This window comes from Ochlerotatus camptorhynchus, unplaced genomic scaffold (genome assembly GCF_037179485.1).
Source record: "Ochlerotatus camptorhynchus isolate MF236.1 unplaced genomic scaffold, CSIRO-AGI_Acam_v1.1 ptg000037l, whole genome shotgun sequence".
NCBI lineage: Eukaryota > Metazoa > Arthropoda > Insecta > Diptera > Culicidae > Ochlerotatus > Ochlerotatus camptorhynchus.
In genome coordinates, this window is record NW_027040528.1 from 2,951,715 (window position 1) to 2,968,616 (window position 16,902).

At 37.0% G+C, this 16,902-nt stretch overlaps 1 protein-coding gene across 2 annotated transcripts in view; it reads left to right on the forward strand.

Annotated features, from left to right (window-relative positions):
* Window positions 1–16,902, forward strand: part of LOC135711155 (histone demethylase UTY-like) — a 269,948-nt gene that overhangs the window by 202,114 nt on the left and 50,932 nt on the right. For both annotated transcript variants that reach the window (XM_065233900.1, XM_065233910.1), the window contains one exon: window positions 12,717–12,892. In XM_065233900.1, the coding sequence (XP_065089972.1) occupies window positions 12,717–12,892 (176 nt within the window). The remainder of the gene's footprint in view (window positions 1–12,716; window positions 12,893–16,902) is intronic.

A 16,902-nucleotide genomic window follows, 5' to 3' on the forward strand; every position in this document is an offset into this window, starting at 1 on the left:
CGGTGGATAGAAGACCTTAGGCCAACCACCTACTGTCTCTGAAACCTTTACAATTGTTACAGAAACCAACAGAGAAAGACATCGAACTGATTAATGGAAGTCTTTCACGTTGGTCCTTTGTAGATCGAGGTTCATCTTTGATTGGACGAAGTTGCATCCATTTATAGACCCAATTTGAGTACAGTAGACCGACATGACATCCACGTATCTGGAATGTTTTCATGTTAAAATGGTGAGATTAAACAATTTTCAGTCGTGCCTAATCAATATCCAAATAATAAGAATATCTTACATGTTCACAGTGAAATATTGACGGCAGCTCAATCATTACGTAAGATACGTAATAAAATGTAATTGGAGCCTTCATATTAGACCGAGGTTAGGGACATATACCCTATGTGAAAAATAATTTTGACAATATCGCGCGAAAGTCTGTCAATGACAATGACAAATATCAGCACTGGTCTAGATGACGCACTGTTCTAATAAATATTGAATAATAGGAAATTTGGTATCGTTGGGCCCAATCTTTAGATCCATAAGGCAACATTAGAGCAATTTTGTGAAAAATGTCCACTCGAAAAATAGAGGCAAAGGGCGGGTTGTGCTTAGTAGGTCCAAAATTAGATCCTAGCTCTGTTTAATAAATTTGAACACTTCTATTTTTGCTGAATATCAACAGACGTGATTTTTTTTTAGATTTGAACCAGGAAAACCGTGTATTTGAGTATGATAATTCACTGGCCCTCTGTTAATGTCCATAGTCGTTTCAAAAAGCTACATTTGGAATCTTCAAATCTATTCATCTCAAACGACATTCGGTCAAATGGGATTCGAGCAGACGACCTACCGTTTCTAATGGGAACGCACATAATATTTTTTTCCAATAGCAGAATTATTGATTTTTATCTGAATATCTCATAACATAACACATTCTATGTGAGTAATTATATAGATTTCATTGCACACATAATGTTCATGTATCCCAGTCGGCGCCGCCGGGATGTTCTGAGGCATAACATCTCTGATCAATAGTAAAGCCGTTGGTCCCCGGTTCATGAGTTGATGGGTCGATAGGTAGGGTCCAGGTGTGGGAGCTGCCTTCCTGGCGCGTCGGTAGCATTGGTGCTCAGCACGGAAAACAAGATCGACGGTAAACAAACCAAAGGAAAAAAAAAAATAATAATGTTCATGTGATTTTGTGGTGTAATTTCTAATTATGAGAAATACCCAAGACCAGCGGAAAACATGCAACAGCAATCCTATTCTTCTAGAGACAAAACAGTTCACCAACCACATCGCCTCCAATGACTCAAACAGATCAGGTCAACGCCCTTGTTGAGTTCTCGTGAACGCTACCTTCTGTCCAGAAATTTCACTTTCTTTCATCTCAACATCTGGTCGGCGCAACCCACCGAAAAATGGGTAGTTTCTGCCAAACTTGAGACAGGAAACACCAAGAACTGCAATTACACTCTCACTTGTTTGACGACGAAACATTTCTAAAAAAGTAAAATCATCCACTGGACCCCTATAATTATGCCTTTTAGTTGTGTTTTCTCGTTTCGCTTGAGAATTTTGTTTCCAGGAAACCTTGAAGAACGCCGGAACACCTTGTTCGCCACCCGTGTTGATGTGTGATGACTTTCGTTTTTCTCTCGATAAAGGCTAACTCTCGTTTTCGAAAGTTGAGAGCATCAGCAACGATCCCCGGGAAGCAAATGCAATTAAATTCTTCAATTTCACATGTTGGACTCGGGACCGAGAAGGAAATAAGGGATATATGTAGCATATGTAATGTTGGGTGGAAGTGGAAAGTGTTCACTAAATTACATCATCCACAGAAAACGGCAATTAACCTTGCTTAAAAACCGTGCTCCAGCTTGCTAATCCCTTTTAGGTCACAGTTTGGCAACGGTGGAATCATAGCTAGGAGGAAAGCTCAGCCAAGCCTCCCATATTTACTGTGAAAGCTAGGAAAAAAAGCTAAACATTCCAATACATGCAAGATTTGTTTACATGAGGTCGAGCCCTTACCACTACACAGATGCCTATAGGAGTAGATGCAATAAAAGTATATCCCAAGTCAGTTGTAGGGATGGAAAGCTTTATGTACACATTCCGTTCTGGCAAAGGTCCCAGCGTGGAACGGGGTAGTAAAGTATCCTATGTAAGGTGTTCTCATCTTCTCGATCCGTGTGGGTTGGGGGCGGTGGAGCGAGAGGCAACCAGTCGACCTCTTCCGGGATAGTTCAGCGCCCTTTATGTGACGAACACATTGCTCCATCGCAGTTCCCCGATTCTCCCTTCGCATTGTCTGTGTTGGTGGAGCAGCGCTCCCTCAAACCAACGACCGTTCCCACATTTCCGTTTCGCTTAACATGCGTACATATTCCACAGTGCTCGCTGGCTGTGGGTAGGCCCACAACATCATTATTCGGGACAATATCGATTTTCCCACTGCTGATGTTTGTGCTCTGTTTTTCCTGCTGTTCGTTTGTTTGATCCGCACCCAACCACAGGATTTCACTGATACATAAGCCGCGGTTGGTCGATCGAATCGAAGGATACTGCGAAAGCGAGAGTGATGGGGAATGAATCCCTTGGACACCCCCCCCCCCCTCTTTCACAGAGTAAAGAAAGGGGAGGAGTGGGTGGTTAGGCTCTTCTCGTTTGCAATTGAGCACTTTTTGTAGCAAGTGGCTTTCCGTTGAATTTTCATTGTCAGCTTCAGGCGAATTCGATGCCACAGATGGTATCAATTGCTATATGGTCATTCACTTTTTTTTCCTGGAATAAAACTCTTTAACATTGAACGACATGGATGGTGATATAATCGAAATTTATTTCCCAGAGGCTGATGATAAAGTTTTGGCGCATGCATTCGATAAGAGGACCAACCCAGAAAGTCTAATCAGTTTCTGAGTATTTTTGTGACTGTTATGGCTCAAAGCTCAGTTCGAATAGATAGTCGCTCGTTGAACGAGCGGAAGGCCTTTCATGTATGTCACGGTCATTTCATTCAGTTGCGACGGCAACAGTGCTGTTGCTGCTGCATCAACAAGCAAATGCAATTGCATTTTTACATTCAACCGCCACAGCACACAGCCTAACTAGCCCCTAGATGACTATTAAAGTGAACGATTGTTGGTGCACAACAATGTGAGTCGTCTCGTGTTTCATCTTCGATGTTACGGAATCAGCAGCTTTAGTCGTGGAGCAGCGTTCTAACTAGCTTAACTAGGACGGAAAATCTCACTTTAAACCATGACGTTTCCACTTGGCGACCATGTGGTCGAGTTGTATGTAGCTCAGCTGTTGTTGCTAGGAGTGATCTACACTCTGCTGGTCGTCGGATGGCTATAAAATGGTAATTAATGCAGTCGAGCCGAGTGCAAACAAAGTGCTGATGACGGAGAGTGCAAGTTTGCGATGAATAAAATGCATAATGGAAAAAAAATCTCAGGTTGGCAAGAAAAGGAAACTGTTAAAGGGGTTTGAGATTAGCAGGGCTGTTACAACAGGCGTGGATTTCGCGATTTTCGCGGATTTGTCGTGGTTTTGAACTTTTAGTCGCGAAAATCGCAAAGGGACATATGTGCTATCAAAAAAAATGCGGAATACATTTTAATTTTTATGATTTCCTTTTTATCGTGTATTATGATGTACAGAGTAGAAACATTCAGAGGGAGAGATGGGCGGAAAAAAACAAAATACAAAAACACCTAAGTAAGTCACCATATAAATGTCACTATTTGGTCACCATTTCTGTCATTTTAGACACTAAAGTCACTACTATTGTAGTGAAGAGAGGAACTGAATCGACTGGATGATGATACAGCTGATGTAGAGAACGATGGTTTGACCGTGAAGGAAACAATTGTGAGACGGTTGCAGCAGTGAAAGTGTGCAGCTCCCAGAACTAGCTCTGCGTCAACGTCAGCAAACAATTTGACAAGAGTTATTAAACAAGAGTTTGCCTTCTACGATACTAAGGGCAAATATATGAAGATGACTTACGATAAACCTTGTACTGTACATCCTACATCAGTGGACTCCGAAATAGCATTTTCGGTCTCAGGAAGCTTTGTCACTAAGATCCTCTTTCGGTTGGTAGATAATAAGATAAACGCTCTTCGCGATCTTAAATTTTACTTTAACGAACAAACCTAGTTTTGAAAAGCGCAGTTCTAACTGAATCATTTACCAATAAACACTTTTTCTTAAAAATATGCAGTTTTTTGTAGTTCCTCCTAATTCCGGTTTTACGGGTATTGGATTTTTCAGTACCGGAAAACTGGTTTTAGAAATAAGCCTCCGGTATTGTCAACCCCAAGCAGTACCAACCCTGCTAGTATACTAATCCATAAACATAAAATCAATGAATGATTCAACGAAACGCAATTTAACGATCGTTAATCAATTCGTCAATGGTTCTCACATTTAACGGAAACGTTAACATTAAATTAACGTAGTTGATTAACAGTTAACGATTTAACGAAAAGGTACGCATCTCTGCACACAGTGGCACAGTAATTAAATCTAGCAGGATAAAATAATAACGCTCTAGCATTTCATCCAATTGAGATGACGTTTTGAAACTTGAACTATTTTAATCCACCAAATTGTAGTCCTAATTAATCCAAGAAACTTCACTGAAGATGTCATTCCAATTGGATACAATACCAGAGCGTTATTATTTTTCCTGCTAGATTTTATTCCTGGTCCACTGTACACTGGGATTTAATGTTTGTGGCCTTACTACTTTTGAACCACTCTAGCGGCAAAACAAAACCACGTAACGATTTAAAACGCTATCCACTGAGCAGCTCACAACTATCAAGTAAATTGGTCAACGATTTTTTTTAAATCGATGGAACCTTAAAAACCAGCATTTTTTTAAACATGTTAAGCATAACTTTGGCATCAGAATTAAAAACAATAAAATGTCTGCATCGTCAGATCTATTTGCTTTTTGCTGAAGGAAGTGTTACTGCTACCTAAAGCTACAACAAATTTAAACAGCACTTTTCAGTGCTCAACCTGTAAAATTTCTACCTTTTTTGACTCTTATTCCTCTTCGGTCCCTGTTTGGACCCTACCGAGTTAATCCTGCTTGGATATCGATTTGGAAAATTCTTTTTCGATCCTTCGGATTCTTGTAGAAATCTGCTTGGAAGTCGATTTGGAGAAACTTGGATTTGCCTAAGCGCAAAAGAAAAGGGCAATTGTTTGATCCCTCTTATGATGAAATTCAATTGAGCAATCAATTTTATATGCTTACAGATGATGAGAATGATCCATCATCCAGGCAAAATTATATTCAAACATTACCGGCTTAATGCCAAAAAGGAAAAGGTTCCCCCTATTGTTGTAACCACTCTACGCAAGAAACTTTTGAATTTCGTTCAATTTAAGCTTTCAGTGTATTGGCTGAAGTACCTTACTGATAAGCAACACACATTTTTCACTTACGACACCAAAACTGAACGTCTGTTCAAGGTTGTCTTGAAAGGTCTGCCCAGTGATGAATCCCTGGATCAGATCAAAGATGAACTGGCAAAATTACTTGGAGTTGAGCCTGTCCAAGTAATCAGAATTAAAAATGAAATCCTGTTTTGGCGATTCACGCAACGGGATTTCCAATGATTTTTATTTAGTTCATCAAGTCTAGTGAACTAAACAACCTTATGGGATTAGAAAAAGCTATGCTCCATGTCAGAGTGAAGTGGGAACACTTCAGGAAGACTGGATGAAATGTGCCGTAAGTGCCAGGGATGGGGTCACGGAACCAAAAAAAAATGCTACATGCCAGCTAACCCGACCAGAACGTTATAACAAAATTATATCATGATTATATCAACTTCTGTTATACATAACAACCCTTGATTTAATCTTGTTTTAAGAGCTCTGTGGTGAAATGAGGAATAAAAAATCATCATGGTATTTGATATAAAATTGTTACACAATTTGTTAGAATAAAATTTAAAACAACATTTTAACTAAGTTTGTTAGCACTACTAGCACGGGAAATGGAACGGTTGGTTTTATTTTAATTTTTGTTTTGTTTTAGTCTTGAGCCGGTAGTAGAATTTAAATTTATTTAAGAACTACGGAAAAGTTTTTCACATGGAATTGGGCTAATAGGGTTAATGTCCCTAATGTGAGCCTAAATGTCCCTAATATTGGGCCCATAATTTATTTTCGAAGGCAAGCATTTTTTTGATAATGATAAACTAAAAATCAAACATATTCATTTGTATTGTCTAGATGATGCATTGTTCTACGAATAATTGAAGAACGGGAGGTTTTTATTAGATTCATAGGCCAAAGTTAGTGCTTTTTCCCCTATTTTTTTACAGCATTCTCTTCTGATTGGGATGCTAAGAATTAAATAAATCATTACAGTCAACTCTCCTTTACTCGATCTCTCCTTAACTCGATTCTCCCTAACTCGATGGAAATCCAGGGGCCTCATTTCGCAAATCGAATCAAACAACCTATCCCAAAGCGACTAGGCTACTATATATTGATTCCGTAAAACCTGAAAATGTTACGTTGGTGATTAAGAATGCACAACTAGCATTATAAAATTGAAATTGTCACTGCCAGACGCTTCTGATCAAAACGCTTATCTAGATTTTAACTATCTAGGAACTATTGCGCAATAATAGTTTGGACCAATGATATGTTCGCTCATGAACGGAATTCAAAAACATAAATTATCAGTTCAGTTGTGTTCTTTGAATTTTGGCGTGCACCTTTTCAAATAAATATTGTGCAATTTGTGAAAATCAATATGTTTTGATGATACACAAATTAAAATGATCAATGGAAAATTGTAACACTAACCGTCGAACATAAGCAATCAAAACTAACTTCGAATATATCTTTAATTTGCAATGGTGTGGGAGACAGATCTCAACGCATAACCAAACAAAATGTGCAACTAACTCTGTATTAGAATTCAAATAGTGCATATGCAATCAATGAACCGCTTTCATCTCATTTTTGTTTTGATACATATACTTACATTAATTACTTTCATATAGCTAAGTTTAATGCTTATGCTACTTTAAAATCAGAAAAAAAAAAATTCTTATTAGCGAGTGCAATGTAAACGGCAATATTAGAGAATTATAACAAACTTTGTTACAAAAATATTTAGCCTCCCTCCGTTTACGTCAGTGCAGCAAGAGTGCAGAGAGTGAGAGGTGTTGGGAACACACGATTTATTTTTAACTCTGTTGCCGGCGCCAGCGAACTAAGAAGGCTCTGCCTGGCATACGCAAAAGGTTAGCTTGCATCTACTCCTTCGTCAATAATAGATTTAGACTAGATGGTAACGGCACCAGATTTCCCACTAGCCAAGATTGTTAAATGTCTGGGTTCGAATCCCTGTGGCAGCTATATAGACGCTTTTTGTGTTTGTTTTATTTTAACAATGGTCAGCGTGTAAATGAAGGTACCTATGATGCTATTGTAGTTGGAAGAAATTAAAATTCTAGCCTACATAATTCTAACGGAAATTTTTATAATTTTGACTTAGGAAGCATTCCTGCTCTTAAAAAGGAAGTTTTATAGAATATCGTCATTACTTTGAAATTTAGCAATGGATTTTAAATCATTAAATATTTTGAATTGGAATGCTCGATTTCTTAAAGAGAATGAGGACGAGCTATTTAACCTTTTGAGAGTTCATAACGTGCATATTGCCGTTATAACTGAAACGTTCCTTAAACCTGACCATAAGGTTAAAAGGGACGTAAATTATTTCATTTATCGAAATGATCGTCTTCATAGAGTCTGTGGTGGTGTTGCCATCATTGTGCATAAACGAATCAAACATATTTTTTTTTCATTAGAAACCAAAGTTTTTGAAACCTTAGGAGTTTCTGTCGAAACAAAATTTGGACAACTTACGTTTATAGCTGCCTATTTGCCATTCCAATGCGTAGGCCAGCAAAAGATTTTTTCTCAATGGTGACCTTCAGAAACTTACCCGACATAGGTGTAAATTCTTCATTTCTGGTGATTTAAATGCAAAACACCGGTCATGGAATAATGCTCAAAGCTATTCCAATGGTAATATTCTGTTTGATCATTGTTCTACAGGATATTACACTATTCAATATCCAAACAGCCCAACATGCTTTTTTCAGCAAGAAATCCCTCAACTATTGATTTGGTGTTATCTGATTCTTGTAAACTTTGTAGCCAATTGGTTACTCATGCTGACTTCGGTTCTGATCACCTTCCAGTAAATTTTGAAGTATCCCAAGAAATAATGTCTAATCCCAACAGCTCTACTTTCAATTGATTGGGAGCAATATCGAACATTTATGGAACATAGCTGGAATTAATTATGCTCTTGAATCTCTGACTACTTCTTTAGATGAAGCAAGAGCTGCCTCAGTACCAAATTGCGAGGTTAAATTCGATTCAATTATAATAGACGATGACCTTCAGCTCTTGATCCGTCTGAAAAATGTCCGTAGGAGGCAATATCAAAGAACACGCGATCCTGCCATGAAAGTTATCTGGCGGGATTTGCTAAAACAAAGCTTTTGAAAATAATGTTTCGAAATCAGACCCAAGTTCCAAACCTTTTGGAAACTCACAAATTTTTTGGAAAAACCTCAAAAGCCTATTCCAGCGCTTAAAGAAGGTGGTAAAATTTTGATCACAAATTTGGAAAAAGCTCAGAAACTTGTTAAGCAATTCGAAAGTTCCCATAATTTCAGTTTGGGTCTTACTAGTCCTATTGAGAATCAGGTTGCTCGGGATTATCTGAATATTTTCTCTCGGGAAAATATTGTTAATGATTAGGACGATACGATCTATAACTAAAACAAAATTCAAAATATGAAAGCTTCAGGTGATGATGGAATTTTTTTATATCCTCATTAAAACACTCCCAGAGAGTACCTTGTCTTTCTTGGTAAAATTATTTAACAGATGTTTCCATTTGGCATACTTAAATATAAAAATTCAAAAGTTGTTCCAATTTTAAAGCCGGATAAAAATTCAGCTTCTAGCTACCGTCTAATAAGTTTGCTTTCTTCAATAAGTAAACTTTTTGAAAAGAGAATTTTCAATAGAATGATGCTTCACATCAATACAAACTCAATTTTTGCTGATGAACAGTTTGGATTTCGCCATGGGCATTCAACTACTCATCAACTCTTAAGAGAAGGCTGTTCAACTGGAGTTGCTCTTATAGACATAGAACAAGCATTCGACAGTGTTTGGCATGAAAATTGAAAAAAAGTTTAATTTTCCACTCTATATTATAAAATTGGTGCAACATTATTTAACTGACAGAGCTCTGCAGGTTAATTACCAAAATTACAAACCTGAACGACTACCTGTCAGAGCTGGAGTTCCACAGAGTAGCATTCTTGGGCCTATATTGCATAACATTTTCACTTCGGACCTCCCTGATTTGCCTCAGGGTTGCCACAAATCTTTGTTCGCTGATGACACAGGCATTTCCGCTAAAGGAAGAAGTGTTATTTGCAGCAGACTGCAGAAAAGTTTAGATATTTTCTCTTCTTATTTACAAAAATGGAGGATTTCTCTCAACGCTTCCAAAACAAAACTTATAATATTTCCATATAAGCCTAGAGATTCCTTTTCTAAACATAGTCACTATGAACGGAGTTCCAATTTCTTGGTCAAGTCAAGTGAAATATGTTGGATTAGTACTTGACCAACAATAATTTTTAAAGATCAAATTGAGGTCATTCAAGCCAAATGTAACAAATATGTTAAATGTTTGTATCCTCTTATAAACAGGAAATCCAAGCTTTGCCCGACGAATTTCTAATATTTAAACAAATTTTGTAGACCGGCCATACTTTACGCTCTTCCAATATGGTCTAGTTGTTGCACTACCAGGAAAAAAGCACTTCAAAGGATTCAGAACAAAGTTCTGAAGATGGTTTTGAAGTTGCCTCCCTGATACAGTACTACCGAAGTGCATAGAATTTCGAATGTTGAGGCTTTAGATCAAATGTCCAACAAAATAATTAATAATTTCAGGCAAAAATCGTTGCAATCCTCAATTGCAACGATTCATTCCCTTTATACTTAGATAAGATTTAATTTTAGTTTTAGGTTTTAAGATGTCAATTGTTATACTGACATGCATGTAGGTATAGCAAACCTGTTTAAAATACTGAATTGCCAATGCAGGAACAATGTAAAAACACTTAGATATATATCATAACAATTCCCATGGACTCCCCTTTTTCATGGGGATCGCGAAAACTGACTAGCTTCCCGAGCAAAGTCTGAGATCAAATTGAAATCTAAATTTGATGTTATGATTTCACTGATTATGATTACTCAGGTTGTTGTCGTTTTGGTCGTTTTAACGGTTAAAATAACAAAATTGAGAGCAAAAAAATCTTCCTGTGACATCATATTGAAAACTATTTCTGCTATCAGTGAGAGCAAACTGAAAACTCAATTTGATATCAATTTTTCCTGTTGATAACAAAACAAGTATTCAATTTGATGTTATACTAAGGCAATGAAAACAAACCCGCAACAACAAATTTTTGAAAAGAAAATCTACAGCAAAATGAAAACAAAATTTGGTATCAACCCGAGCAAAGTACAGCATCAAAATGACAGCAAATTGAAATCAAGTTTTGATATCAACATCAAACTGAAATCATAATTTGATTTCAGTTTACGTAATTGACAGATTTGATACCAAATTTTGTTTTCATTTTGCTGTAGATTTTCTCTTCAAAAATTTGTTGTTGCGGGTTTGTTTTCATTGCCTTAGTATAACATCAAATTGAATACACTCAGGTCTTTTTTTACACGGGGGATACGGTCCGTGTAAAAAAAAACCGTGTAAAAAAAAACCTACGAGATTTTGATTTTTCGCATGCTTAAATGTTTTTAAAAAATCGGATTTTGATGCCATTCGTAATTAAAGCATATTTTAAAAATTTCTGTATTAACACCAAAAATTGCGATTTTTTTAAGTATGCCATTCGATTACAAATAGCTTGAAACGGATAATGTGATTGGAATCAAGTCGATATGTTGTATCGTTGTCGAGAAATCGTTAAAAACGTACCGTGTAAATCGTGGAAAACCGTGTAAAAAAACCGTGTAAAAAAAACCGCGTCAAAAAACCATGTAAAAAAAGACTTCAGTGTACTTGTTTTGCTATCAACAGGAAAAATTGATATCAAATTAAGTTTTTAGTTTCTCCCACTGATAGCAGAAATAGTTTTCAATGTGATGTCACAGGAAGATTTGTTTGCTCTCAATTGTGATATTTTTACCGTTAAAACGAACAAAACGACAGCAACCTGAGTAATCATTATCAGCGAAATCACAACATCAAATTTAGATTTCAATTTGATCTCAGACTTTGCTCGGGAAATCTGTCAATTGCGTAAACTGATATCAAATTATGATCTCAGTTTGATGTTGATATCAAAACTTGATTTCAATTTGCTGTCATTTTGATGCTGGACTTTGCTCGAGTTGTTGTCAACGACCGTATATGCGCGTAGCCAAGTGCCAAGCTGAGGGCAGGTTACAAAATTTACTATTTAGTAATCTTGATTAGCTAAGCGCTGAACCCTTCTTTGCGGGGCCTGCTGGTGCAGCTTCAATCTTTCACGAACCATTTACTCCAAGCTAGCGAAACAATTGATGAGCATGACAAACAGAGAAACCCTTGTTCCACCAGAGCAGGTGAAGATTGTCCTCGTTTTCCGCTTTGATCCTTCGCACGACGAAAGGGATTTAAAAAGGGAGATACTCGCTCGCGAGATACATCCTTTATCTGTGTCGTCGTCGTCATCGCCGTTGCTCAAAGCTGTATTTGTGTGCCAGCAGGGAACAATATGCATCCTCCGTAAAAAACCTCTCCTCCTGTCCGAAGAAGAAGCAGAAAAAGAAACAAGGGTGCAGTCGAGTCGACAGATGGTCTGCATGGGAGGCAAAGCACCATATGAAGCAGCAGGTTTCGAGGATTACTGTGTGGAAGGAATACAAGCAAGCAACCGATTCGAACTCGGTTGGAGATCTCATCGTATAGTTTTGAAATAAAAATCGGGTGCGTAAAACTTCAAATAAAAAAAAAAAGCAAACATATGCAAATCGAACGAAATTGCCCTTTAGGTGTGGCAAAATGATAATAATTCTCGATGATTGCGATCTGCTGTTATAGCATTACAGTTGTGGTGGTATTAAAAATGATCAATTTCAATTACGCTTACGGGACTGTCATGCTTGCAAAAATATTAGGTTGCGAATTTCCTTTTTGGTGTTTTTGTCGGAGTTGTAAACGGTAGCAAACGGACGCACAATGACCGACCACAATGCACGATTGCAACTGCATCCCACTGGAAATGATGATAAATGATTGGGGTTGAGGACGCTCGCTTGCTTTGCCTTGCAGTGCTCACTGCTCAGTGACCGCAGCAGGAGCCCCGAATTTGACCACGCTGACAGGCAGGTCCAGCTGATAGAGGGCAGGCTCGTGCTCAGGAGAAAACGAAAAACACACAAGACACGAAACTTGCACCGGGTGCAGCCTGTCAGCTATCTGCTGCTGCTGCTGCTGTTGGCAGCCGCTGCACTTTCTCCTCCGCGACGACCACGGCGACGCGCACCCATTTGTTTCAAACTCAATTTACACGATCGTCCTTCTTATGCACTTTTCTGTTTTTTTTTTTCAGGTCGATAAAATCATTCCAACAATTGCTGTACGTCTGTCCGGACTTTACGCGTGCCAATGAGGTTCACCTGCGTCTTGGGCTTATGCTTAAAGTGAATGGAGATTACGAGCAATCGCTGAAGCACCTGCAGCTCGCCTATTCCGACTCGTCACCGTGTACATTCGGCAAACTTGAAAGTGAGTATCCGCGGTGGGGATAGGGAGGGTTTGTAGTTTTTACACGCAATCTGAATCCAAGGAGATACCAGTTTTATTAATGGAGATGAAAAGGTTTCTTGAGAAAATGATGGATTATGACGGTTGAACTCCCTTGAAAAAGTTAGCAGCCATTGTCGAAACGTGAGGAAAATAGTCAAAGTAATCTACACTGGGGAAAAAGACGCATAAGTGCATTCAAATTCTGTAGCTCTTTTGTGGGTAAAGTGGGTTCAATATAGTTAGTTATATTTGCAAGAAAATATCTCAAGAATCCAATAGAATCGGTTCAAGTTAGGGTTTTAAATGATTTTTATCCTAAAACCTCTGTTTTTTAGTCTCAATATAAAAAATGTCCTCTCTGGGTATAGTTTTTCTAAATCTTAGTTTTAAAAGTAACCAACCCGCTTTTTACCGCTCTTTTTCGAGTGGATTCCATTTGACTTATGGAATGTTTCTTATTTTTACCTTACCATATGAATTTTATTAAGATTGTTTTTTAATCATTTTATAAAAATTTATTGTTTACATTTTGTTTTAAATACAACACTGCTTCTTGATTTCAAATTTGACCTACGGGTTTCAATTTCGTACAAACACATTGGAACGAAATTTGATATTCTTCGTCATACGGATGAAGGCAAAAAGGGAATGGAAAAATAGATTCGCTTGGAGTACTTCTGCTGGTTTTGAGAACAAAGAGTGTAAATATTCATATTCTGCGCTCTTAATGGCTTTGTGGTGTAGTTTTTGACCTAAAATATATAAAACTGAATCGTAAACGCCGAAATTATAGATAAATAATGTTTTACCCTACCTAGGAAATTCAGAAAGTTTTTCCCGATCTTCAGCTTTTATTCAGAATTTTTAATCATCCTTGAAGGCAGGGTTAAGTGAGTTAAATTTCATTTTCAAAAACCCCCGACTGACCAAAGATTCTGAATCCCGATACCAGACAATCTTGAACTTCGAAAATTTGCCTAGCTTTCAGCGTTGGTAGCAAGTCACTTTTGACTTCCCGAGTAGAATAGGATATCAAACCAATAGCAAGTTTTGCTATTAAAAAAAGAATATCAGATGTTCAATTCGTTATTGGTTTGATCGGAATAAGAGTTAAAATATCAAAAATAATAACTGAAAAGCTATGAATAATAGCAAAATAAGTTGCTGTAATGTCAAACCAACAACAAAGATTTTTGAGCTGCTGATGATGATGATGATGGTCCCACCTCTTACTCCTACAAAGGTTTGAGCTGGACGATTTAAGATAATTTTTTTTTTTATATTATGGAGACTTTTTTTTTTAATTAATCTACTATTAAATTAAACATTAAAAATCCATCATCACCATCGTGGCGAACAGAAATAGTTTTTGTAGTGCTACAATAATTATTAAAAAGTCGTTATGACACCTATCCATATAAAATAATCCGTTAGAGATAACTTCAAGGTACATAATTTGTCACTTCATAAAAAAAAAATCACTGGATAACTGTTCAAAAGACAGTTTTAACGTGTGAAATGCAATGTCTTTTAAATTCAGTAAGTGTTGCTGAACGTTTGATATGTCTAGACATCGAATTGAAAACATTTATTCCTTTAAAATATCATGAATTTTGTGAAGCACAAGTCAAAAAATGTCGTGTTCTTATTTCAACCGCGTTTCTAGTATTATGAAAGTCACTTCCTCTTTCAATTCGATCACACAAATATCGAGGCAGCAAACCGTTAACTACTCTAAAAATGAACACCATCGTCAAATATACTATTCTTTGCTTCACCGACAACCATTGTAAGGCGTCTAGCATCAAAGTTGAGGAAGTGAATCTATTACATCTCAAAATCAAACGCATTATTTTATTCTGCAAGCGCTGTAATCTCGATATTTGTGTTTCATTGGCCAGAAATAAAATGGAAGGGCAAAAGTCTAGATGAGGAGAGATGATTGATTTGTATAGCTGTATTTTACTGGCAATAGTTAAATCGTTTTTCAGTCGACATAGAATCCCATACTTCTTGGCTATTTTCTTGATGACATTGTCAATGTGAGAGTTGAACTTAAGTGTGTCATCAATAATCACGCCAAGATATTTAATCTCCCGAATGCGATCAATAGTCTCGTCATCAATTACAACAGAGACGTTCTCATTTACTCGATTCCGTGAAATTACCATAGTTTTACTTGTATTCAATTTCAACTGCTTATACTTCAACCATCTACTTAGAGAACGCAAATCTTCATTCAAGTTTAAAACGGCATCATTTAAATCCTTAGCTGCAATGAATAACACAGTATCATCTGCAAAAAGATTAATTTCGCAAAACTGTAAAACACGTCGCAAGTAATTAATATACATAATAAATAACAGGGGCCCTAATACACTTCCCTGGAGCACTCCAAGGTTATTCCCCACGGGACTGGAAACATAATCATTAAAAACAGTCCGTTGAGTTCTGTCAGACAAATAGCTTTCAAACCATTTATATGCAGTACTCGTAATTCCAAAGCGCTTGATTGATCTTAACAATAAGAGCCTAGAAATCACTGGCGTGCACATGGTGGGGCACATTTACAAAATTATGATATAAAATAGCTTGATTTCTTGATAACTTGATTTGAAGGTAATACCAACAATCAATATGAAACTATCGATATGAAGTTGGCTCACTACTTGACTAGCCTATTGGTCCCAAGCAAATCGATTAACGTATCCCATTCTAGTTGAAATTCTAGTCCTACAATATGTTTGTTTTGATTATCTATGAAAGTTTGACTGATAAAATGAGGGGTTCGTGGATTTTACAATGTTTCGAGGGGTGCATCGATTAGCTTGGGACCGAAAAGAGTACCAGAGTTGAGCCAAAAAGTTGAGCAAGTTTCTTCGGGACCTACCAGTCTTAGAGTTACCTCTATGGTAATACCCCGTACAGACTATGGCCTATATCATGTAATATAGGCTGTCTTGCAATGAGCACTCATACATCTAGTTTTCACTGGAAATCCTATGTATGAGTGCTCATTGCAATACAGCCTATATTACATGATATAAGGCATAGTCTGTACGGGGTATAAAATAACTTCATTTCATAATATAAGGGCACTGAAAACCTTTTATTGCATCAATTACTTTGAGATGGTGCCTGAAAATTGCTTCCCCAAGGTGCAAACTTCAATGAAATGTTTTGGTCAAAAACATTTTTTGGTGCATACAAAACATTTATGGTGTAAAATTTTTTTTAAGGTGTTTCATGGAGGGCTAAAATTGGAGCGTAAATTTAAGATTGATAAAATTCAATAAAATTTCAAGAAAAAGCTTTCTATTGAATATTTCTGGTGTAAATATATCATCAAGGTGGGAATATAGTGGGATAATGAATAGCACTGGTGGAAAAAATGAATCACGCTAAAAATTTGGAGGTGCAAGTTTAACTGAAAATTTCTGGTGGAAAGTTCGCAAAACTGTGGTGAATGTAGAAGCAAGGTTTATTAATTTTTCTGGTGCAATTTGCATCGTTCTGATGAATGCAAGCTTCATCGAAAATTTATGGTGGAAAATTGAAGAGGCAAAACCTGAAAATTTCACCACAAAGGTGCATGGTGAAACAAACTTCACTGACAATTTTTGGTGCACCATTCTGGTGAATTGAGGAGCATGTTTTATTGAAAATTTCTGGTGCAAAATTTGCATCGCTCTGATAAATGAAATGAATAACAAAATTATGGTGGAAAACTTGCACTGGTAAATGAAAGCATAAGGTTTATTTATAATTAAGCTATTTTAAAATTTCTGGTGGAAAATCTGCACCGTTCTGGTGAACGGATGGGCAAGCTTTTCGGAAAAATTTTGGTTTAAATTTGCATTCTTCTGCTGAATAGAGAAACAAACTTTAATAATAATTTTTGGTGTAAAATTTGCACCATTCTGATGATTGGAGGGAATATGCTTTACTGAACATTTATGATGAAAAATCTGAAAATAGGGGTAAGCTTT